The sequence below is a fragment of the Atractosteus spatula genome, chromosome 27, assembly GCF_055471065.1.
Source record: "Atractosteus spatula isolate fAtrSpa1 chromosome 27, fAtrSpa1.hap1, whole genome shotgun sequence".
NCBI lineage: Eukaryota > Metazoa > Chordata > Actinopteri > Semionotiformes > Lepisosteidae > Atractosteus > Atractosteus spatula.
The window spans coordinates 11,741,701-11,767,029 of NC_142732.1; the positions used below are offsets into that span (position 1 = coordinate 11,741,701).

Genomic DNA, 25,329 nt, shown 5'->3' on the forward strand with positions numbered 1-25,329 from the left:
TCCACTTGTATGTCATCGGAAAATACAAGAAGTTTCTGCTTTGTGTAAGGATGGTATCAAAAAGTAATCTAAGTGGTGAGAAAGCTGTGCTCCTCAAAGCGCTTTACAGGATAAAAACAATAACAACAATAGTGTTAGGCTGGGCAAACGATTTTTTTATAGAAATACAAAATGAGATATAATGATGTGTTCCGGCTAAGACATTAACGAGTACAACCCCCCTCTCTGCGGGAGTGCTGGCTGTGACAAATTAAACCGGTTTCACAGGTATTTTCAAAGTAGAAGGGGGCGAGATTTCCAGCAAAAGACACCTCCCCCCTCCAAAACCAAGGAAGTACAGTACTTACTAGTTAAGAAAGCTAGGCTCTTCAATGAAATCACTTTAACATGCTAATGCGTTGGTGTAACAGTCCGGGCGTGGCAAGCTTCTAATGTCAACTCGACTCGATTGGAAGACAATGAACATATTCTAGCCCTAAATGAATTAATAGCAAACATGGTTTACATAAAAGACATTTTTCCAAGAAAGTTTATAATAATACGATCTATAGTTGAAATCGGAGCCTAAATAAAAAGAAAAAGCATTTTCAGAGAGCAATTACGCTGTATTTATGTAGAATAAGTGATTAGGTTTATGAGCAATCTAATTACTTAATTGTTTAAAACACTATATAAAATAAAGTTTATTATTAATTTGCTGGACAGAGCGGTGAACATTATTATGCATAAGACAAAGATAACGATCCTGATCAGTTTAGAATTCTGTGTACGCTGTAAGGTTTTTACTTCTTAAACTTTTAAAATACAGGTTTCGAATAGAAAGAAATCCTCTTCCTGGTGCAAACCAGCACGTCTTTTTTCTCCAATCAGAGGGGTGTCAGATGGTGTCAGCTAATCACCATTCTGAAGCCCTACCATAATCTCTGGTATGGGGAGACTCCAGAATTCTGTCCCATAGTTTAGACAGATGATACTTTTATTGATCCTGTGAGGGAAATAAAGTAAATCATTTTCATTTTAGGAAATTATTAAACGCTCGGTTAAAAGCAAAGGAGATTGTCTGTTATAGTGGACATAAAAACAAGAGTTTGCTGGCATTATATCCTAGAAGACACAGACCGGCGCCAGACCGGGAGAATGCCCGCAGCGTAAAAGAAAATGCCTGATGAACTAGGGATTGGACAGTTTCCAAGTGCTTGTACAATCGATGGAAATGTTCAAATAAATGTGCAAAAGAAATAAACAAAATAATCATTTATTTCTTTATCATATTGGCTAGCTAATGTCCTCTCTTTGCTAGTTAGTGGCTGTGTTTCTGTGTTGGGTAGCAACGGGTGACTGTTCTCAGGCGGAAGATGTAAACAGCTTAATTTTCGTGTTAAATAATTTTTTTTAATTAAAATTCATTCTATACAGCAATCGCATATTTGGGTACCGTTTCATAAAACTTTCATGCTTAAAATGTTTAGGGAGAAATGGAAGACTGGTGTGTATTTTTTCTTTAAACTACCAAGACCAGCCATACACAGTACAGTTTACGTACATACAGTAATGTTTATGTTCCTAAATTAATATCGTTTATGACCTTCAGATGCGTTATGCTCCTCTTCTTTTTATGCTCAGCTACTAAAATTTCCCTTTAGTGGTAAAATTCCATATAAATATTCAAATCTAAGCGGATTAAAATGTGAACAGTAAAGACATTAAATGATTAAATCTTTTAACTACCAACCAATGCACCACGAGTGCCCCTGTCGGTCATTTTGGCCAGCCAATCACTTACTGCGGTGCCCTGCGGTGCCCCGAGGTGCCCCGCGGTGGCTTGTGGGTAGGTTACCGTACCGTGGGTTTGTACTGCGCATTTTAAATGGCTGCATCTGTATATTGCAAGTGGAATTCGGCTCTGTCTGCACTGATACCAACATCCTAACTCCTCTAACCTTATATGAATGAAAGTGACAGAGCAAGTGTAAAAGGCAGACTGCCTTAATACTGTATGTGTCTGCAGCAGTTCAGGATGTAATTGTTTGTCTTGGTAAACATCGGTTCATTGATTTAACACACATTTTCACTAATTAGATGCTGTTGAGCTTACTTAATATCATTATCAAATAATATAGAAATATTATTATTTGAATGTTAAACTGAATACTGAAATACTTTTCTCAGGGCCTTTCCACCAGACTGTGGTGTAAACTTTAAAACCTCAACCCTTCATAGTGTAGCGCCCTCCCCTGGCGTTGCGGCCGAAGAGCGCCCGGCTGGGGTGCAAGGCGAGGGGCTGGACGGGAGTAGTAGTGGCCAGTGCAGCTGACCAATTGTGGAACAGGTGTACACAGTAGCGAAATCGCCCGGAGTCACGTAAATAGTTTCCCTGGTGTACCCCTTTTATACATGTACCAAATTACCTGTGTAACTGTACCCGAATTGACCCCAGTGTGTTGTACCGTGTTTGCCTCTCTCTCTCTGTGGTTGCTGGGCTGGACGCACGTCCGATTAATAAAGCAACACGTGTCCTCCGTTAACAAGAGCCTGAATTCTTGTCTCCATCCTCGCCTAACCCGTCGCGTTACTATATACTGTATAGTATAAGTGTATGTAGCAAATAGCAATCCGATGGGCTACAGGTTGAGTTCACAATACATTCAATGAAAAACAGTAGAAACCGCAAGGAAAACGAAGCGTTTTAAGTCGATCACTGAATAATCTTTTGTATTGCACATTCGCTTTCGCGCTTCAGCGCCGAGTTTTTAGGCAGGCGACACACGCGGCAGGTGTACAATTGCGGAAAACGTGAATCTGTTCATTTTTGCTAAAACACCTCCAGTAGTCTACATGTCTATCTTGAAAATATGTCACGTCTACCGTTCGCTACTTACATGGATCTCACAGGCTCAAAACCAACTTAAATACTATATTATTACACATTATTACAATAACTTCTGTTTTGAGATCGCTTATCCCGCTCTTATTTTCTATTTCTATTTTCAGAAGCATTATGTACTTGATTATGATTGGTCATCTTTTTTGACACAGCGACAACAGAAAGGGACGCTATAGCTAATGTTACGCTCGATTTGACTGTGGCGATTGAAAAACATGTAGCGTTGCACGCTGAGGGGGCCCCCTGGCGGCCGCGGCGCTCCAGGCAGCCGCCCAGTTCTCCTGTGACACGGGCCAGCCCTGTAGGAGCGAGTCACACACGGAGAGCTGCTCTCATTGTCTTAAATCATAAAAATCATGCGTACATAATCAGTTTACTGCATCATTTGAAGACCAAAGAAAACAAAACATTTCCCTCGGTAAAACAAGAAGTAAACAAACCTCTTTCCATCCCGCTCATGGAATGTGCAGTGCTCCGATCTAGATCCAGGTCCAGGTCAGCATAAACGATCTCGTCTGAGGCCTCTTCCATGGGGCGACCTATTGAGAGAAAACACTAACTATACTGTATATAGTGCCTTGCAAAAGTATTCACCCCCTTTCCAATGATCTCCTCTGAGTATTGAATTACAAATGACAGATACACTTTTGTAGACGGCATTCAGTGAATATTTTTCCAAATAAACAGTTTTATAGATGAAAGAAAAAAAATGCAGCTGTCATGGGTTGCTTTTCTTGAAAAGCTTCAGAATACCAAGCATTTTGTTTGGTGATGGGCATAACCCTTGCTCATTTATGATACTACAAACTCCACTGTTTTTATTGTTTTCTATACTTTACAGTAGAATTCATATTTGGAATTAATATATTGTAACGCTTACGGCCGACAGGTACTGTGTAAGAGCCGCAGCCGTAAGCGTTACAATATACACAAACTACTCCACACATTAAAAGCAAACAGCAGAAAAGTAAATAGATAAATAAGATATAATTAGATAAATAAGATAATCATAATAGATAATAATTAATGTGAAAAATGGAAAAGTCATGACTAAGTATTCAAACCTTTTGTTATGGCCAATCTAAGTTAATTTAGGTGCACACAATTACCTTAGTGAACCAATTACAGTAGTTAAGTGTTCTCTTACTGTGTACAATAATAGTGGTTAGCATTTTACCACAATATAATAAATACACCTGTTTCTGTAAGGTTTCTCTGTCAGGTAGTGAATTTCAACAATGAAGAACAAGGAGCTTTCAAAATAACGCAGAGACAAAGCTACAGGAAGGCACAGCTATAAAACAAAAATTCTGTGGACACTGGTCTTTTTCCCAGAGCCCTCATACCTTTTGGTAGTTAGCCATTAAGAGCCAATTGCCTGAAAAAGAAGGAGGTGTTTCAGCAATAAAAGGCTGACACCAAATCTAGAAATGAATGTACCATATATTGGTAAGAGAAAATCCACAATTTTTGTATAACACGACATATATGCCAAATTTAATTTATTTTAGACCCTCCTGCTCTATCAATGCTGTACCTCTCTTTCAGAACATCCAATAGCAATTGTACATTTCTCCCTTTCAAGCAGGATTAACCAAACACTGTTTTTCAATACATCTGTCAATTTTAGTCCATAAGGCTCTACAACCAGCTGTACACTCCAGAGTTGGAGCTGCCACATCTGCAATCAGCTGGACCTCCATCAAGTCAAAGCCTTAGACCTCTGGTCCTCTTCTGCTGTCAACTTTTACACTCACTATTCTTGCTCAGATATTTTAGCTGTTCATTTGTCTGTTTCTAGCGTGCCTGCAGTGGGGGCATGTGTTTAGCCTTAGATGTTTTTCCTCTAAACTGAGTGACCTTCACGTAGACTCCACCCCTCAGCTCCTCTCTGTCCATTATTATCTTTGTTTGTCTTTTTTTTTTGTTATGCATTGGGACTCTCTTTTGGTTGTCCATGTTGTAGGGGTAAGTGAAGCTCACCTTGACACGTTCTCACAGTGTGAGTCAAATAGGACCCCCAGCAACGCAATCCTTAGTAGTTTCTATGTACTTGCAACTTAGCTGATCTGCGGATTCTCCTCCTATCTCAGTCCCCTGCAGGCTTAGCTCTCCGTTTGTGAACCAGTGAGTTTCAAACAATTCCCTAAGAGATGCTCAATGTCCTTTTTCACTTCTGTGCAGCACTCAGATCATAAGTTCCCAGTAGGAGTATAATAGTTTAATACATGGAGACGAGCTGTGGCTCTGTGGCTAAGAAGGTTGCTGGTTTAAATCCTGTGGCCGGCAGAGGAATCCTACTCTGTTGGGCCCCTGAGCAAGGCCCTTAACCCCAGCTGCTTCAGGAGCGCTGTACAATGGCTGACCCTGCACTCTGACCCCAAGCTTCTCTCCCTGTCTGTTTGTCTCATGGAGAGCAAGTTGGGGTTTGTGAAAAGACAAATTCATAATGCAAGAAATTGAATATGGCCAATAAAGTGATCTTGTCTTACATAGAGCTTTATTACTGTGATACTAAGACCTGTACAGTAATTGTAACCTCTAATAACATTCATACTTTAGATAAATTAATAACTGTTTCAAGGGAAACATCTTAAATTAACAATCTGTATTTTTATACAAATAAACACACAATAGGCCAGCATGGTGGTGCAGTGGTTAGAATTGCTATCTCACAGAGTTGGGGCTCTGAGTTCAATTCTTGGAGTTTGTATTTGTGTGGATTTCCTTACCATGGGAATGAGACTGACAGGAGTTTTACAAACAGCCATGAATATTTTAAAACAGCGATCAAAGTTCTTTACACCTTGTAGTTATCCTTAAAAGAAGTATCTGGAATGTACAGCTTCCAAAGGCCACTTTAGCTATCATGTACAGTGAAAACAGAGTTTTCAGTCAAAAGGGGAAACTCAGAAGGAAGACATTGAAGACAACTGGAATAGTCACTACCTTTCTATTGAGAAGATGGAGGGAAACCTTATCACAAAAAAAATGAAAAGGCAAAAATCTAGCCATGACTTAAATGACTTAAATGCTACTATGCTTAGACAGATAGCTTCTGTGCCCAACCTACTACCTAATTACCATTATATTTTTCAGTATTATTTTCTCTGCAATCAAGTATTTTTGCTTTCTTAGTATTTCTATTACTAATAAAAATATTAGTGACTTTAGTTTCTCATGGGTGTACAAAAAGTAAATGACTTTCTGCTTTTACAAATTCAGGAAAAATGATTATATTGTGGCATTTAGATAAGATCACTTTATTAACCATATACAATTTCTTGCATTAGGAATTTGTCTTTTCACATATCCCATCTTGCTCTCCATGAGACACAGACAGGGAGAAAAGCTTGGGGTCAGCCATTTACAATATAAAGTGTCCCTGAAGCAGCTGGGGTTAAGGGCCTTGCTCAGGGGTCCAACAGAGTAGGATTCTTCTGCCAGCCACAGGATTTGAACTAGCAACCTTCCAGCCACAGCCACAGATCCTTAGCCACCACTCCACCCACTACTTAGTAAACTATACATTATAATTTAATCAGTAACTTCTATTATTTTACTTTAGTTTTTGATGTCTAATTTTTCCATTTTATTTTAGAAGTAGCAAATTTCTTTAAAGGTAGCCTTTTTCATTAATTACAAAATAACTTCCATAGCCAGCTGTTTTATTTGGAAGGAGCTCATAGCATTAGTTAGACACTGAAACACTGTACAACACGTTTAACCACAGCAATGCTACATAAATTATAATAATACCAAACCACCACTACAACATATTAGTGTGAATAGAGTATATTTTTGTAAGTGGTCTTACCTTTGAATGCTACAACATTCTCGTACACAACCTCAGTGTTGCGAGCTGCCGGGCCTCTGTCTGAGGACAGCCCAAGAAAAAAGTGTTTTCAATTAACAAAACATTTCATTAGGCAGACGCGACACTGCTCTGAAACCTAGTCTCATGTACATCAAAATGAACATCCCTTGTTGTCTGTTAAAATAATTGCATGAGGGTTAGTGTACAAAGTTTTAACCATATCAATGAAACTTCATTCCTAACCTACAGTACCTAATCCAGAATTGAAAATAAATATTCCCATTTAAAATGATCAATTGTTGTCTCAGACATTTGAACAAATGGCTTTTGAATCTTCAGAAAAAAACAATGAAAGATGTCGAGCACACTTAAATGAGACTTACTGGTGAATTATGTTTTGTGTAGACCTCTAGCAGGTATGACTGTAACTTTGCATACAGTTTGACTTTTAAAGAAATCAGAGAGATGAGTTGATAGGTCACACTATTAAAAAAATCTCAGTATCCATATTGTTACAACGTTCCATCCATCTATCCATCCATTTTCACTGGTGAGGGTCGCGGTTGCAGCAAGCCTGGTAGATCAGCCCAGACTGCCACGGGGTCTCCGCCCAGTGGGGCGTGCCTGGAACAGCTCCAGCAGAAGCCGACCTGGGGGGCATCCTAATGAGATGCCCAAACCACCTCAACTGGCTCCTCTCGATCTGGAGGAGCAGTGGCTCAACTCTGAGGCTCTCCTGGATTGCCAAGCTCCTCACACTGTTACGGAGTCAGCCCGATACCCCATATTCCTGCAGCACCTCCCACACCACATGCCGAGAGACATGGTCGTATGCCTTCTCCAAATCCACAAAATACATGCAGACACCCTAGAGCAGTGGTTCTCAAACTGTGGTATGCGTACCTGCAGTGGTACGTGGCGTGCCGCCAGGTGGTACGCCAAATGACCCTGGAACTGTGTTGTGTGCGCTGAAAAAATTGGGACGGGTTTTCATATTTTGTATTTTTATACGTGTCGAATATGCAGCCTACGTACTACGATACAGTGCGCGCTAATACTTCAGTGGACACAAGAGATACTCTGTAATTCTATACCACTCTATAGGAATGCGTGCTAAGGACGCAAGTGACCAATTGTATTTAAAAAAAGCTACTGTATCTCCAGCAAATAGGGAGAACGGAGGATGTGCGTGATTTTGGAACAATGCCAACGTTGTAAACACAGGAATGCATAGAAATGCGTGCTACGAACGCTGGTAATCTTGTGAGCACAGGAAAGCGTGAAAAATAACAGAAAAATATTTAAGAACTGTTCTAAGTTAATTTGAGAAAAATACACCGAGCGTCTCTGTGTTTCTCTCCCATGCGCATGAAATAAATACTTAAAATAAACACTGAAATAAAAACGGAAACGTGGAAAAATGCAAGCTTGCGGATTGCTAAAGCAGGTAAACCCCACACTATTATGTGTGGAGAAAAAGCTGCTGAACAGCTAGACCTGCTCCCCCCCCTGAAAGACACAGTCATTCATAGAATTATTGAAATGAAGGATTATATCAAAAGTACGCTGACAGAGCGCGTTAAGATGAGCAGATGTTTTTCACTGCAATTAGATGAGTCTGTAGTCGAATTTGGCCAATTTGCTCGTTTACGTTAGATACGAGTTTGAGGGTGCGTCCCGTGAGGACTTTCTGTTCTGTAAACCGCTACCAACAGCGGTTGGTAACTACAGGAGAGCACGTATTTCAGCTTCTGAATGAATTTATCGAAGAGAATGGCATCGACTGGATAAAATGTGTCGGAGTTTGTACAGACGGTGCTAGAGCAATGACAAGCCGACACAGCGGTGTAGTTGCACGAATTAGAGAGGTTGCTCCAGAAATTAATGGTTTCATTGCAACATCCACCGCGAGACCTCTGCCGTCAAGAAAATGCCTGACGATTTAAAATCTGTTAAGACTGTTGTGAATTGTATCAAGGCTCGAAAAATTAATTCACATCTGCTTTGCTCGACTAAACAGGCTCACCCCTCTCACTGAAATGGTGCTTTTCTATTTTTATTTGTTGTTGTTTTTTTCTGTAAAACACTTTGAGAAGCCACATTTTAATATATCAAACAAAGTTTATAATTATAATATTTATTATATGTATGTGTGAGTGTGTGTGCACATGTGCTCATGTTGGTCATTGAGAATTTCTGGGGTTCCTATGAGAAGATGACTTGTAGATGGTACTTGGATGCTTTAGTTGGATTAGGGGTGGTACTTGGTCCAAAAAGTTTGAGAACCACTGCCCTAGAGCAACTGCATCAGGGAGAAGAGTTGGTCCACCGTCCCATGGCTAGGACAGAATCCACATTCTTCCTTCTGCATCTGAGGCTCAACTACTGGGCGGAGTCTCCTTTCCAGTACCCTGGCATAGGTTTTCCCAGGGAGGCTGAGGAGTTTGATCCCCCTATAGTTGGAACACACTCTCTGGTCCCCCTTCGGCAGTGATGTGCTCCCCTGCACCAGGTATGTCTGTCACTGCCTTCTACTGCCCCAGAAGAGGTCAGTAGTTCCTCGTCCCTGCTTAACACAGCCTGGGCAAGGTCACGCCTTCTCTTCCTGAGGATGCCGAACGGTTTCCCAGACCAACCTCGAGGCTATCCGATAGTCTTAGTGGCAGGCATAAGTGGAAAGAACCTAGACAGACTAGATGCTGGCAGACCCTGGAGACTGGCAATGTTACAACACGGAAACAAAAATGAAAAATCAATGCAAAACCAAGTCCTTCCATAAATAGTTCCCTTCAAAGAGAAATAAAATCCCCTTTCTTCTCTATCAGCTCCTCTGCCTTCTATGCCAGTGTAAAAATTCACATTCCATTTCCTCTGGTGAAACCACTGTATGAATATTATTCAGTTATGAGTGGTCTTCCAGTTTCGTCACCTTGCCTTCAAGACTTTCCAGCTTTGCTGTTTGAGAATGCAGCTGCAGTAATGAGAGGGTTTTTAATTTGAAATGATTAGAAATCAGTAAATGAGGGCTAAATGAGGGTTTGGAGGGCTGTTGGGAACCATCCATCCATTTTCTATCTGCTTCATCCAGTACAGGGTTGCGGTACAGAGCCAGAGTAAGGCAAGCAGCAGGTGAAAGGCAGGATACATCCTGGACAGGATGCCAGGCCAAGGCACACAGACAACAGACACAAACAAGCTCATACCAGGGCCAATTTTCCCAGAAGCCAATCAACCTACTAGTATGTGTTTGGACTGTGGGAGGAAACCAGAGCACCTGGAGGAAACCTATGTGATTGCAGGGAAAACATAACACAGATAGCACCCAAGGAATTGAATCCTGGACCCCAGGGCTTCAAGGCAGCAATGCTAACCACTACGACATCCATTGTTTGGAACCAATCAAACACAACAAAAAGCAGTCTTACACATGAATTCTAAATATACAATTTTAAACCATCCACAGCAAACCAAAAAAGTAATAAAATGTAGTGTATTTGTAAATCAATTTGCTGTAATAGAAATGGTTGATTATTCACTCAGTGATTAAGATAAAATTTAATAATATCAATTTTTAAATAGAGTATATCAAATAGAATGTTTGTTAATGTCTACCTTGTAGGTCAGTTTCATGTAGTTGATCACATTCATATCCTCAATGATACGTAAATTTACCATTGGGAGCTAAAGTTTATCGAACATGTTTAGAGTAGTAATTCAACTCTTAAAAATTGCAATCTGACTATGCTTTAGAGATGTTTTTTGTAGTTAACTTACTGGCCAAAGGTTTCCTCAAGAGTTTCAATCTTCTCGCTGAAGATGGAGCTGGCTGGGTTTGTTGTAGTGCTCCAAACTCCTTCAGCTGGCTGGCTTTGTACCAGGGCTGTCCCACTGTGCAGAGAGAGTGGGAGGGAGAGGTTCAGTTAGCTGTGGCTGGAGACAGCTCTCCAAGGAAGTAAACAGCCTGCTGAACTTTGGATTTTTTTAAACAGTCCATGCACATTGTCTGACTAGGGTCCTGCCTCAAGTGATCTGGTTGGGTGGACCTCGGTTTATCCTAGCCATTGAACTTTACTGAATCTGCTCTGATATTCAGAACTTTGACAAAATAATTCAACTGTATAATTTAGTTGATAAGGCAAAATAATCATTGGTTTCCCAGTTTAGCAACAAGATTTGTTTTTGTTGCATAGAAACTCCTGTTTCTAAGTCCTGACTGCTTGGAGTTAAGTGATTGGTAATGTTGTCAGATTGCAAGGATCGATGGAGAGAGAGAGAAGAGTAAGCGAATAAGGAATTAGTTTTGCAGTTCCCGGGAAATCACAGTTGGTGATTGGTTATGACACTATCAGGGTAGTTTTTCTACCCACCCTGCAGATTCCTATGGTAGTATAAGACCATAACTGTAAAGGGAATTATGTACCTGCAGTTGTTGTGGCAACTGTGACTTTATGCCCTCTTGGATTCTCAGAGGAACTGGATGTTCTTGCAGGGAATATCAATTTGTGGTGTGTTAGAATTGAACTGCCTTCAGCATTTAAAGGAGATGGTGATCAGTATTTTCCTCTGTTGAGCTAGAACTTGTGCAGTTGCAGTGTGGGCACTTAATGGCGTGAGTGGGAACAGCATTGCTATAAGACAACATTATCTATCCTACTACCCACGCACTTGGGGAGGGGGGAGTTGTCATGCCAAAAATGTGTTCTTATTGTCATGCTGGCTGATTATGACAGTGGCAACTGAAGACCGCATTCAACGGAAGCAGTTTATTTTCTGCTTTCAAACATACAGTAGATTAATGCCTGTCTGTGCAGGGTTAATTCGATTTGCTTGGCTGCATACATTTCCAAACTGGTACTTGAAGCTTTTCTGGACTATGACATAAATGGACAGAAGGGGGGGATAATTTAGATGTTTTGTGGCCAGATTAGATCCTGTTTATTTTGCCATCAACTAGGAGCTACAGATATGGAAGATACTCTTATGAAAGCCAGCCCATGTGAATAGGCACAGAAGGTGTACAAATTGGCTAATTCACTTACCACCCCTCCTCAGGCATTGCAACATGCAGCAAGACTGTAAACACAAATGTCTTCAGTTAACACTGTATCAGATGAGAAAATGGGCTTCTGAGAGCACTGGGAAGCCTAATAGCTAAACTGGCCAGTTCACAAGCTGAGGTTAGACAGTTGAAAACAGACAGACAGTTGGATTATAAGAATCTATGGGAGGATTACAGGGGGCTTCTCCACTCTAGCTTGGCCTTGATCAGATATTGATCAGACCCCCACTGCATTTGTGTGGATCATTGTTAAAGGACTGTAGTTGACATTCTGATTGAGACAGGCTCTCATGTGTCACGTATGAGCTCTGACTTTAAAATGACTGTACCTGCTTTGAAAAAAACATTCACTGGCTCAACAGTATCATTTAGACTGAGCAGTCGGTTTCAGTTCAGATTTAGTTCCGTTTATTTGTGATATGCACAAGTGCAATGAAATGCTTATTTGCATGTATGCTCCAATACATATACATTAAGAAACCACCAAACATAAACACAGAGCAGCAGCAGCAACAATAAGGTTAAATACCTTCCAACCATATAACATACAAGTGAGCACAAGCAGTGTGCAAAAAACATCAGAGTCAGTGGTAGGAGTACAGTTCCATAATCTGACAACATGCGGGATGAAGCTGTCTCTGGATCAGGAGGTTCGTGCTTGTATGCTCCTATAACTCTTACCAGAGGGAAAGGGAGAGAAAAGTGAGAAACCAGGATGACTGGTATTCTTAGCGATACTCCCAGCTTTCCTGAGAGAGCGAGTAAACATGTAAACATGTCCACAACAGAGGGGAGTTATACTCCAATACTGGACTGGGTTGACCTGATCACCCCCTATAACACTGCTTATTTTAGCTTTGATTTGCTATAGACTGAATACCCCACCACATTTGGAGTGCATTCGGAGAGGCAGCTTGTATTTCTAGTTTGTTACATAACAATATTGCCTTTTAACGTCCCTGATAGCTCTCCACAAATCATACCTTAGATAAGATAAGATAAGATCACTTTGTTAGCCATATACAATTTCTTGCATTAGGAATTTGTCTTTTCACATACCCCATCTTGCTCTCCATGAGACACACAGACAGGGAGAGAAGCTTGGGGTCAGAGCGCAGGGTCAGCCATTGTACAGCGCCCCTGGAGCAGTTGGGGTTAAGGGCCTTGCTCAGGGGCCCAACAGAGTTACCTTGCCTTCTTATACAGGTCCAGATTGGCAGTTTTAAAAGCCTTCACTCAGCTTACTATGAATATCACTATTAAACCATGGTTTCTGGTTAGGAAACCATGAATTGTCCTTATACTATAGGCACACAGTCTTCCACACATTTCTTAATAAAATCAGTGACGACTGTAGTGTACTCGTGTAGGTTTGCTAATGAACTTTTAAACATGGCCAAGTCCACAGACTCAAAACAGTCCTGCAGTATTTCATGTGTCTCCTCCGTCCAGTATTGTACAGTACTTTTCTTGTTGACACATTGCCAGCTTGTAAGCCAGCAGCAGAAGTCCTGAGCACTGACAGGTGATCAGACTGTCCGAAGTGTGAGCGAGGGATAGAGCAGCAGGTGTCTTTGATAGTCACACACATATAGCAGTGATCAAGAGTATGCGCACCATTAGTCGGGCAGAAGACATACTAATAATATTGTGGTAGAACTTTATGCATGTTGACCCAATTAAAGTCCCCAGCAACAATAAGTATTGCATCAGGGTAAGCAGTTGTTAATGGTGTCATGTAATTCTCTGAGTGTTTCTTTCACAGCATACTGTACATATCTGAAAAAATGCCTCTGTATTTAGTATTTACTTTGCAAAATGCATATGTAATATAAAAATAAGTAATAACTACAGTCACTGTACAGTATGGAGTGATAAAGTTAATTTTGCAGCAGTAGATGTCATGACTCGTACCTTCTCCCGTAAATGTCCTGGCATTCCCAAGCATACTAAATTCCACACACGCTCATCCAGGAACTAATTATCCAACCATGTCTCTCTCTCTTCAATATTTAAACACTCTTCATTCTTCTCACTACTGAGAAGTCTTCCACAGCTTTCTCTTGTGTGCGCACGTGCTACAATTCTCGACCTTACTCCTTTGACTACCCGACCTGGTTCTCCTACTTTTGACTTTGCTCTTGCCTAACGACTTGGATTTGGAATATTGGATTTACTTTTGCTCATACTACCTTCCTCACGGCTTCGCACAGGCGTCCCACTACTCACCCCTTTCAGAAATCCTTGACAGTAGAAATGCACTTGACTCACTGTATACTATATCCATGGAAAAGGTAAGATCTGGATGGCAAAGGGATTTCAGACACAGATGCTCAGTGTTGCTCGTTTGCTTGCAAAAGTGAATAGTGTGTGGGAAGACAGTATGTGAGAAGATCTGCAGTCTTCCCTGGAAGGGAAGTACGGAATGCAATCCATGGTGAACTGTTGGACTGCATCTAGTCTTCTTTGCTGTTTTGTAACAACAAGTACATTTTAAATTGAATGGGTGTGTGTGCAGTTGGTCAGGCCAGAGAGCAGGAGACTCAGCTGGAGTCTCTCAGCCCAGATGAATCTATAATCATCTGCTCCATCAGCACCACTGTGTTGCTCATGTTGTGTGAATTTTAGCCTTCATACCCCCAAAGACAGTTCTCTTCTCCCAACAACCAAGAGTATCAAATAATAATAATAATAAATAGTAAAAGAAAATATGAAGAAATGCATTATAAATATCACCTCCTGGAGAAAATGGCCTTTGACCATACTAGATGGAGGTAGAGTCTGAAATGGAGTCAATGGTGTCAAATGAGAAAACAAAATGAAAGCATTAGATAATAGAGTAGATGACCTCATATTTCACAGACATTTTGTCATAATTCACAGCCGCACCCCAGGAATAAGCAGTTTTCTGATAATGTATGTATTGTTCTTTATATGGAATATATGGAAAATTCTTTATATGGAATATAATTGATGTATAGAGTTCAGTCATTTATTTACATGCATCAACAGTCATACAGTATGTTGACTAGGATATGAAAAAGATGTGAAAATAATTTCCATACGAGAATTTTACCTCTGTTTCTGAAGTGTCTCAGTAAAAGTATTATGAAGATGACCAGGAAAGTAAAACCCAGACCTATACCCAGACCCAGGCCCAGGCTGAGGACAAATGCTGATTCACCTGTGTAAGGAAAGAGGAAGAACAGTCATTGCCTATCCACCTTCTGCCACACATACATGATGGACAGATGTTTGCTAAGAATGAGCAACTCCATTATTCAAGAGCTGGATTCCAGCAGCTTTACAAATCACTGAATTTCTGAGTTAGAGTTAACAAGATAAGGGTGGCTTATAAGCCTTTTGGCTATTAATATGATATACTACAAGAAAATCCCAAACTTACTCTGATTTTTGGTCACTCTGGGTGTTGAAGGTACTGTTAGATTCAGACTGGGGATTTGTTCTGTAGAAAGACAATGGAAGAACTGGTTAGGTGAGCACTTGGATTATTCTTTGTACAACTGACCCCGCACAAGATCCACCAACCTTAGATCACAACTGAACTCCCTTTTCTCAACTTGAGCACTCCCCTTGTTTAACATGTAAATTCGTCTGTAATATCATTACAGCATACTTTACTTGTTTGACTATTTGTTCATACAGGAAAAAACTATTACAATCATGTGACAGAAACTGGCTTACTCTTTATTGGGGATGTACTGTAACTAATGATGGTAACAGAAGACATTTAATGAAGCATTTTGTCTGCTTATGTAGAAGACAAAGGTTCTGTACTCATTGTGTGGTATATACAGCATACAGCATAACGATGATACAAAACAGACAGCCAATGCAAACAATTTAATTGGAAGATAAATGTGGAAATCTTAGACTAGCCAAAAGAATCTCTAGATTTAAATTCGATTGAGCATGCCTTTTATAAGCAAAACATCTCAAAGGGTTACATAAAGAGTGAGAGTTCAATAGATCATAGATGTCATGCAATTATTGTGCAAAGGGTTATGCGACCATGTGTCAGAGTTCTACAATATGCATATCAGTCAAGCGACATTTTTAGTTTTTAGTCCACTTTTTTAGATGTCCTTAAACTTACACCCCTCTCTGTGGAAGAAATCTTATTCTGATGCCATAAGTCTGGAGAGAACAGTGAAGAAACACATTACAAAGAACACACCGAACCAAACTGACCACCTGCAGTTTACACACAAAAAAGAAGAGGAACAGATACTGCAATATTCAAATGGTTAAACCTGTCTATCAGCATTTTGACCAACCAAGGCATTAGTAAGACTCTTATATTAATCTCTTTCTAGCACACCAACTCTCATAGAACTTCAAATTAAACAGTAACTTGATAAGGTTCTAATTCTAAACTTAACAAACAAGTCCCAACAGGTCATAGTAGGTAAACGGTTCTCCAAAACATGCTACACTTCTACTAGATCAGCACAATGCTGTGACTTGCCCCCCCATTTTACATCTTGTAAATCACAATTCTTGGCTAGCAGCCATATCACCCTGCAACTCACAACTGGCAACCCACTGAAGCTAAGCAGGTGTGAGTCTGGTCAGTACCTGCATGGGAGACCTCCTGCAAAAAAACTAAAGTTGCATCTGGAAGAGGTGTTAGTGGGGCCAGCAGGGGGCGCTCACCCTGTGGTCTGTGTGGGTCCTAATGCCCCAGTATAGTGACAAGGACACTATACTGTAAAAAGGTGCTGTAAATTCAGATGAGACAAAAAAACGAGGTCCTAACTCTCTGTGGTCATTAAAAATCCCACGGTGTTTCTCAAAAAGAGTAGGGGTGTCCTGGCCAAATTTCCCATTGGCCCTTACCAATCAAAAAGAGTAGGGGTGTCCTGGCCAAATTTCCCATTGGCCCTTACCAATCATGGCCTCCTAATAATCCCCATCTATAAATTTGCTTTATCACTCTGCTCTCCTCCCCACTAATAGCTGGTGTGTGGTGAGCGTTCTGGTGCACTATGGCTGATGCTGATTGGTTTATTAAAAGGCCTAGAAAATCATTGTGGGCCCACTATAAGTGATTTTCATAAATGGTGTGATGAATTCTATCAAATGATAAATAATAATAATTAATTAATAATTGCTTACACTTATATAGTGCTTTTCTGGACACTCCACTCAAAGCGCTTTACAGGTAATGGGGACTCCCCTCCACCACCAATGTGCAGCATCCACCTGGAAAGAACTGTTCCTGACATATATGGGGATTATTAGGAGGCCATGATTGGTAAGGGCCAATGGGAAATTTGGCCAGGAGGCCTGGGTTACACCCCTACTCTTTTCGAGAAATGCCCTGGGATTTTTAATGACCACAGAGAGTCAGGACCTCGGTTTTACGTCTCATCCGAAGGATGGCGCCTGTTTTATGGTATAGTGTCCCCCTCACTATACTGGGGCATTAGGACCCACATGGACCGCGGGGTGAGCGCCCCCTGTAATTAATGGTCAGAGTGTAGAAGCTGTCAATGAAATATACCTGGGACTGGTATTAGACAAAAAACCTCAAATGCACAAATATGTAAACATTTATTAAAAAAGCCAAACCTTTTCTCTGAAAACTCTACTTTAAGGTAGTGTGACAGCCTGTTGGGAGTACAGTAACAGGACCTTTAAAATAGGTGGGTCAAGGGGAACAGACACACAGAGACAGCTGTGACAACAGTGCAGGGAAAATGCAATACACCACCACACCCAAAACCAAAAGTCTAATCTCCTTTCTGAGCTCTTGACTAGATTTCTTAATGTTCTTAGTCCTTATTTACCATACTGGGCAGCTAAACTGCTTACTAGCTACAAAACAAAGAATCACAGCATCAGACTCTCCCTGAGACTCTTCTTAAAACTAAAGTCTGACTCAAATCTTGCTCTGAGACTACACAAAACACTTCCAAAGTTCTCAAACTGACAGATTCCTTAGTCCTTCTCCCTCAGGTGAATGAAGCATGTGAGGTTCTGCCTTCTGTCCTCCAGACATCCGATGTCACTCAAGTCTCTGCTTGCAGGTGTCTGAACAGTAACATCTTCCAGCACATGGGCAGGTGACCTGGAGCACCAGCTCATTCCCCAGAGGTTTCTATGCTCACAGCAGGGCTTTCAAAGTATATAGAATTATTTATTCCATTTATATTAAAAATAATTTATTGAAAGTGTTTTAACATACTATCACATTCGTTGGTTTGGCAACGTCAGTACCATTAATTGTAATAGGTTGTGAAAATTAATGAGAATAAGCAGCAAATTCATTTAGGCAAGTCAAATAAACTTCACTGCCCTCTACAAACAGAGATAAGATAAGATCACTTTATTGGCCATATACAATTCCTTGCATTAGGAATTTGTCCTTTCACATACCCCAGCTTGCTCTCCATGAGACACACAGACAGGGAGAGTAGCTTGGGGTTGGAGCACAGGGTCAGTCATTTATACGGCACCCCTGGAGCAGTTGGGGTGAAGGGCCTTGCTCAGGGGCCCAACAGAGTAGGATTCCTCTGCTGAGTGCGTGATTTGAGCCAGCAACCTTCCAGCTACAGCCGCAGATCCTTAGCCACAGTGCCACTGCTCCAATACAGAGGGTTCTAAAGAAGGTCAGGAGCATTATGGAGTGTGGCTCAGGCCCTCAATAGTGAATTTAAACTGCTTTCATCTGGGAGATGCATGTGACCTAAGATGTCATGGAAATAGACATACAATACCTACTTTATAATTATCTGACATTCAGTTTTAAGTAGTAGAATCCATTCCCGGGTACACTTGTTCTTGTTTGAGGGTATGTGTGAGTGTTCTCATGGTTAAAACTATGTTCATGTGAGGTACATACTGTATCATTTCATTATGAATAAACCCCAGGGGAAAGTACGTCCGTGTGCATTTTGCAGCTTTGCACATTGTCAGGAACACTAAACCCACCTGTTGATAGCTTGTAGGTACTATCATTGCACAGTGTAACAGGTTGTTCATACAGTGAAATGATCATTGCTATATCCTAATTATGAGACAACTCACAATTTTTTTTTTCTTGGTGGCAGGAATGAGCCTCCATAAATGCAGACATGGGATTACACCAAAATAAGCTGTATATTATCTTGTATTTACTGTATCTGTAAACTAAAAAATAACACTTTTATCTTTGCTTTTCCAATACGTTTGGAGGACTGTGCAATCAACCACCTTGCAGGTAAGTGTGAGATGGCCACATGGTCACAGAAAAAAAAGAACCCATAATGGCAGGAAAAAATCTGTAGCAAAAAAATGTCCAACCACAATAAAACAAACACAACACAAACAAGACTCCTCTCCCCGCCACCAGGGTTGGGTTTAAATACCCTAAACTCCACCCCCAGCTCCCCGTGACTGACAAGCAACCCCTGTTTGAGCCAAGGGAGGGCCCAGCTCTGTAACCTGACAGACAATGGAGGCACAACAAACAAGGACAGACTGAAACCTCATAGTTGAGACAAAACAGGACCATTGAACCACAAATGACAACCTCAAGAAACACTCGAGGAAGGCTCCACAGCAGAAGAAGGCTCCACAGCTGAAACGTTGCGTTTCCTTTCTCCTCTTTATGCATGGAATAAACCTATTACTTGTTCCTTTGCAACCTCAAGAGACGCCATGGAATGAAGGCCAGCACTGCCTGCATCGCAAGCACACTATATGATTAATAGAAGGATTTTATAAAATACAGAGTGAAAAAGGGTAATTACACCTCCTGTGAATGTGTATTGAGTGAATGAATGGGCCTACCTGTCATCGACACCAGGATGTCAGGTGATTCCCCAGAGTATGATGTCAATGTCTTGCTTTTATGACATTTGAATGTATAATTAACTCTGCACTTAAAATGTCCTTCATCATGTTGAGTGCTGTTTTTCTGGTTGTGGAAAATTAGTCCATTTCTGAAATACACAACATTTTGAATTGAGGGAAAACCACAAGTGTGGTTAGGGTAACGTCGCACAGCACAGCTTAGATTCCCAGTGCTTCCTTTGCTTAAGGGCTGTGGACTAACTCTCAAAATGACATCTCCACCTGTAGAAACAAATGACAAACAATTTAGCTTAGCGGAAATGCGCAGTATTGAAAATAAAATAAATTGGTAGAATCTGAAAAAAATTAAATGTACTACAGATAACACCCTATTTCATGTGAGTCATACTGTAGCATGGGTTGCACATTCTGTACATACTGCATTGCACATATTAAGATTACATCAACAGTATTTATTAGCTTACCTTGTACAGTCCACAGTTTTGTATACATTTGTACAGTAAAAAATCAATCCAGTGGATATCATTTGGCCTATCTAGCACAGTTGGTACAGGTAGATACTGTAGTTGGATTTTTTTGTGTTGTCTTTCAACCTAGCTATACACTTTGTTTGCTTGTTTCCACTTCGCTTCTTGGATTCCCTTTATGCTTCACAGGGTTTGTGTTGTGCTTCTCCTGCACTTCTGGTAACTTCTGACTGATTCCCCGTCTTCCCTACATCTTCTTCCCTGGGCTGGAGATATCTGACATGCCTCATGTCACAGCCTCTGATGTACGCTGTGCTCTCACCATACTATAGGTACTTCTCTGAGCAAGAAGTCAGAGCTCATATGGTCTTGGCAGCAGCTCTAGTCATACCAAATTTCCTCACAGCTGCCACACAGATGAGTGGGGTCCTTCTACCATAAACACCAGCAGCTTCATAAATCCAGTGCAGTAGCCCTACCTGTGGTTGGCACTGTGCAGGAATTCCAATCTAAATTGATGAAATTTGAGGTGATATTAGATCCAGGCTTGACATTTTAACCCCCATGTACAAAAGATTATGTCCAAAGTTGTCTCTGACTGTAGCTGAAAAACTAGACACCAGCAGCCATATCACCCTGCAACTCACAACTGGCAACCCACTGAAGCTAAGCAGGTGTGAGCTTGGTCAGTACATGGATGGGAAAATCTAAGGTTGCTGCTGGAAGAGGTGTTAGTGGGGCCAGTGGGGGGCGCTCACCCTGCGGTCCATGTGGGTCCTAATGCCCCAGTATAGTGATGGGGAAACTATACTGTAAACAGGCGCTGTCCTTCGGATGTGATATAAAACTGAGGTCCTGACTCTCTGTGGTCATTAAAAATCCCAGGCTGTTTCTCGAAAAAAGTAGGGGTGTAACCCCAGCGTCCTGGCCAAATTTCCCATTGGCCCTTACCAATCATGGCCTCCTAATAATCCCCATCTCTGAACTGGCTTCATCAGTCTGCCCTCCAACCCATTGAGAGCTGATGTGTGGTGAGCGTTCTGGTGCACTATGGCTGCCGTCGCATCATCCAGGTGGATGCTGCACATTGGTGGTGGAGGGGAGTCCCCATTACCTGTAAAGTGCTTTGAGTGGAGTGTCTAAAAAAGTGCTATATAAGTGTAAGAAATTATTATTAGTCAACCCATTTGACTTTTCTAGAATTGTACACCCACAGTGAACAAACATCATGTCCAGAATTCGGAGCCAGAATCCTGAAATGGTTATGTGCAAGTGATCACATTACTCCTGTACTGGAGTCCTTCAAAATCCTCGTGCTCACTTATAAAGCTCTGAATGGCTTGGATAGAATGGTCCCTCAAGCTTGTCTTTATACTATGGGTGTCGGGGTCTTCTCAAAGCTGTGGAATTCTATCCCCAAGGATATCAGAAAGCCACCTCCCTTAAGCATTTGGAATCCAACACTTCTTATTCAGAAGGGCTTTAACTTTATTAATTTACATCTTCCAACACACTCAAAACCCATGTTTTTTGTACTAACTTTGTATCTCCTGTCATTTTTTTTCTCTTAGCTTTAGGTGCTTTTAGAACCTACTTTTAAAGGTGCTGTATAAAATAAAGTCTGTTATTATAAATGCCAGTCCCAAAGTCAAATCAATGGAATGAGGCACTTGCAGTCTGCCTCCATGCATTGCTATCCTCCTTATCCATCACTCTGATTCCTGCTTCTTTCCTGTGCTTCTCTGCACCCTGGAGTGTGTACGTCTCCTACTAGACTAGATTTTAAATTATATAGAATTTCTTTGGCAGCATAATTATTCCCATTAAGCAAAATTACTTAGTGGATCACATTAGGAAATCATATTAGACTCTAAAATTTGTTTCTTCAAGAACAAATCATATAAGATAAGATCACTTTATTGGCCATATACAATTTCTTGCATTAGGAATATGTCTTTTCACAGACCCCAGCTTGCTCTCTATGAGACACACAGACAGGGAGAGAAGCTTGGGGTCAGAGCACAGGGTCAACCATTGTACAGCACCCCTGGAGCAGTTGGGGTGAAGGGCCTCTCTCAGGGGCCCAACAGAGAAGGATTCCTCTGCCAGCCACAGGACTTGAACCAGTAACCTTCCAGCCATAGGCTCAGAGCCTAAGCCAGGGTGCCTTAGCCACAGTGCCACCACTCCTCGCCATCATTACTCATTTATTGTTTTCAAACCTCTAAAACACAATACTTTATTATTTTTTTAAACAATGTATTGGACTCTCTTGGAGTTAGATCATTATCATGCTCATCCTAATTGTATGATGGTTCCTTCCCAAACAGTTTGGAAAGCAAGGTTGTGAAATTGGTCAGTGTTATCAATATTTTTAAACAAATGTACAGTTATACTGTGGGGTGGCAAGGTGCAGTGCTGGGGACCTGGGTTTAATTCCGGGGGTGCTGTCTGTGTGAAGTTTGTATGTTCTCTCTGTGTTCATATGGGTTTCCTTCAGGTGCACCGGTTTCCTCCCAAATTCCAAAGACATACTGGTAGATTTGGCCCTTGTATGAGTGTGTGCATGATTGCGTCTGTGTTTTTCCTGTGATGGACTGGCGTCCTGTCCAGGGTGTATCCTGCCTTGCCTGTTGCTTGCCAAGATAGGCTCCAGCTCTGGTGCAACCCTGTATCAGGTAAAGCAGTTAGAAAATGAATGGATGGACTTACTGTACACAGTAATATTGAGCGTGTTGCTGCACTCTCCTGATTCAGATTCACACCAGTACTTTCCACTGTGGGACACAGAGGGGGATATGAAAGAGCACTTCTGAATATTTTCCAGGCTGTATGCAGTACAAGCCGTTTCTACTTTTCCATCTTTTTTTCGTTTTATTGTCCATTTTGCTGGATCCCTCTGCACGACACATTTCAGGAAAAATGTCTCTTCAGTAAAAAACTGTGTCCAGCCAGTCTCTGTGGTCAGTATAGTCCTCTGAGCACCTGAAAGAGATAACACAAAACTAACACCTGCATCGAGATTCACAGATTCTTAAAAATCTTAAAGGTGTCATCCTTGCAGCTGCAGGGGTATTGCAGAGTAAGCTAGAATTACTATGGCAACAGATAGAATCTTTACTCAATTGTCAGTTTGCTGGCTGTCATGATAACACAATCACACAGGAAGTCTGTTCCACCTGTGCTCTGTTGTGTCTACATCTGCACTATTAGGGATCACGCCATTTAAAATCTGTCTTGTCTTTATTCAGGGCTCTGTTATATAGTTTGCTCTGAGCCTTAGTTTAGTTCCCTAGATCTTGTGTTCCTTACTTGTGCTTCACCTTGGATTCTTAATCCTTGCTTTACTCTGACTTTGGTCTCCTGGATTTGCTCTTTTGTGTTGTGGACCATGATCCCTTTGGCAATGAACTTGGCCGTGTTTCTGAAAACTACTCTGGACTGTTTTCCTGCTCATCACCACTCCACCCATTTCCCTTGCCAACTCTGAAGTTCACCTCACCACCCACGAACTGTTGCTTTACTCTAGTACAAGCAGCAGTATTTAAAACGACACATTAAAATAGAGTAGCCAAAGGGCCCCAAAATCCAGTCATTTTCTTTAGTGTTGTTTCTACACTGAAAGTTAATAAAGCATAAATAAAACACTAAGCTTATTCTAAACTAATATACAATTTTCACTTATTTAACTTATTTAATTGGTTATTATTTGATATTCATCTTTAAAACAAATATATTGTCATAACGTAGAGGAACTCTCCCTAATCAAATTGGTAATTCTAATTGGTTATTCTCTTGGTCAGATGAAAGCAGTTGTGTTTGTCTTGAGTGTGGACTCTACAAAATATATTTATATTAATTAGATGAGAAATTCTTGATGTATAAAAAGTAAATAAAATAGACACTTTTCATTGTTCTAGGGCAGCAGTGTGGTCAGCATTGCTGCCTTGCAGCATTGAGGTACTGTATTAAATTCCTGTGGTGCTATATGTGTACTATACATTTTATATATATATACTGTATATATATCCCCTTAATTGAACAAAACATTCCTTTTTAAAATGTAATTTTTTACATGTGTTCTTAATCTGTAGAAAAAATCAATTAACGGTAATTTGTAGACTGACTGGATTAGACCTTTCCAAAATAAAAAGTGCTCTGTTGTATGAGATAACTTGCATATTATGTGGGTTAACCATATACAGTATAATGTATGAAGGGCTCCACTTTTAGATTACAGCCTTTGATGATATCTTTATGAGCAACTCACTTAGTCATGAGTATATATTTATAGTTCAATATTTATGGGATCAAGGAAAATACATCAGGCTGTGCTTGTAAGTATGAAATGTCTGCTGCTTCCTTACCTTGAGATAGTCCAGGGCAGAGGACTGCAGAGAACACTGAAACACATTGAGTAAAACCTCAATTAAAGTTTAAATAATAATAATAACAATATAACATTTTTCAAAAGTGGTTTCTCAGAATTGCTTTATAGAAAAAAATGAAAAAAATGTACAATGAGAGGGGACAGCAGAATTACACAGCTACAATGAGGGTTTGTAATACAGTAGGAAAGCAAAGGGAGACTTCCTGCTCCATCTGCCACATGTCAATAAAGTTTATTATAATCCTGGAGGAGGGGCTTGCTTTCAGCCGTGCACTCCCAGAGGTTTCCTGACAGTTAAATGAGTTTTTTCCTCCCCCCTGTGCTGTGCAGCTTATTCTACGTGAGGTACTTGCACGGTCGACATCCAGCCCCTAGATGGCGCTCCACTTCTTTCCTATTCCTAGTTCCGTGTGAATATTCATGTCCTTCCGGTGTGTCTGGTTTCCGTTTCCTATTTAGTGCCTGTGTCTCCAGTGTTCCTTGCTCAGCATTAGCATACAGATGTCGCGAGGCCCTTCTAGCACCAGGTTGCCCCACATCCATGTCCCGAGGGCATAGGCCTCATCCCCGACATCGCCTGACCCCCTGAGCCTGGAGCAAACCTCTGTGTTTGTCCCGTTTTTGCAGCTACGCATAGGGTCTCTACTGCTCTTCTGTTCATTCCATGACTGGCCTTTCCGGCTGGAAAGGACTCTGGACCCTGTACAGGGATTAATGGACAACAGCAAGTGGTAGGGTTTGGAGGGACTCTGATAATAGCGCAAATCCACCCACACTTGCAATGATTGATAACGGACAATCACCGCTGTTCTGCCGTTGGTTTTATTACGTGGAGTGTTAATATGTGTGAGATGTTTCCTTTTGAGATGTTTTTTTTCGGAATAAAGTATA

At 40.9% G+C, this 25,329-nt stretch overlaps 1 protein-coding gene across 1 annotated transcript in view; it reads right to left on the minus strand.

The window, feature by feature from the left end:
* Positions 1-25,073, minus strand: part of LOC148814445 (uncharacterized) — a 32,543-nt gene extending 7,470 nt beyond the window's left edge. The window contains exons 1-8 of the mRNA XM_088907239.1: positions 24,938-25,073; positions 22,761-23,033; positions 19,558-19,842; positions 15,167-15,226; positions 14,837-14,944; positions 10,476-10,589; positions 6,702-6,761; positions 3,325-3,423 (exon numbers count right to left, since the gene is read on the minus strand). Coding sequence (XP_088763365.1) covers positions 3,325-3,423; positions 6,702-6,761; positions 10,476-10,589; positions 14,837-14,944; positions 15,167-15,226; positions 19,558-19,842; positions 22,761-23,033; positions 24,938-25,073 — 1,135 coding nt within the window. The remainder of the gene's footprint in view (positions 1-3,324; positions 3,424-6,701; positions 6,762-10,475; positions 10,590-14,836; positions 14,945-15,166; positions 15,227-19,557; positions 19,843-22,760; positions 23,034-24,937) is intronic.
* Between the last annotated feature and the right edge of the window lie 256 nt (positions 25,074-25,329).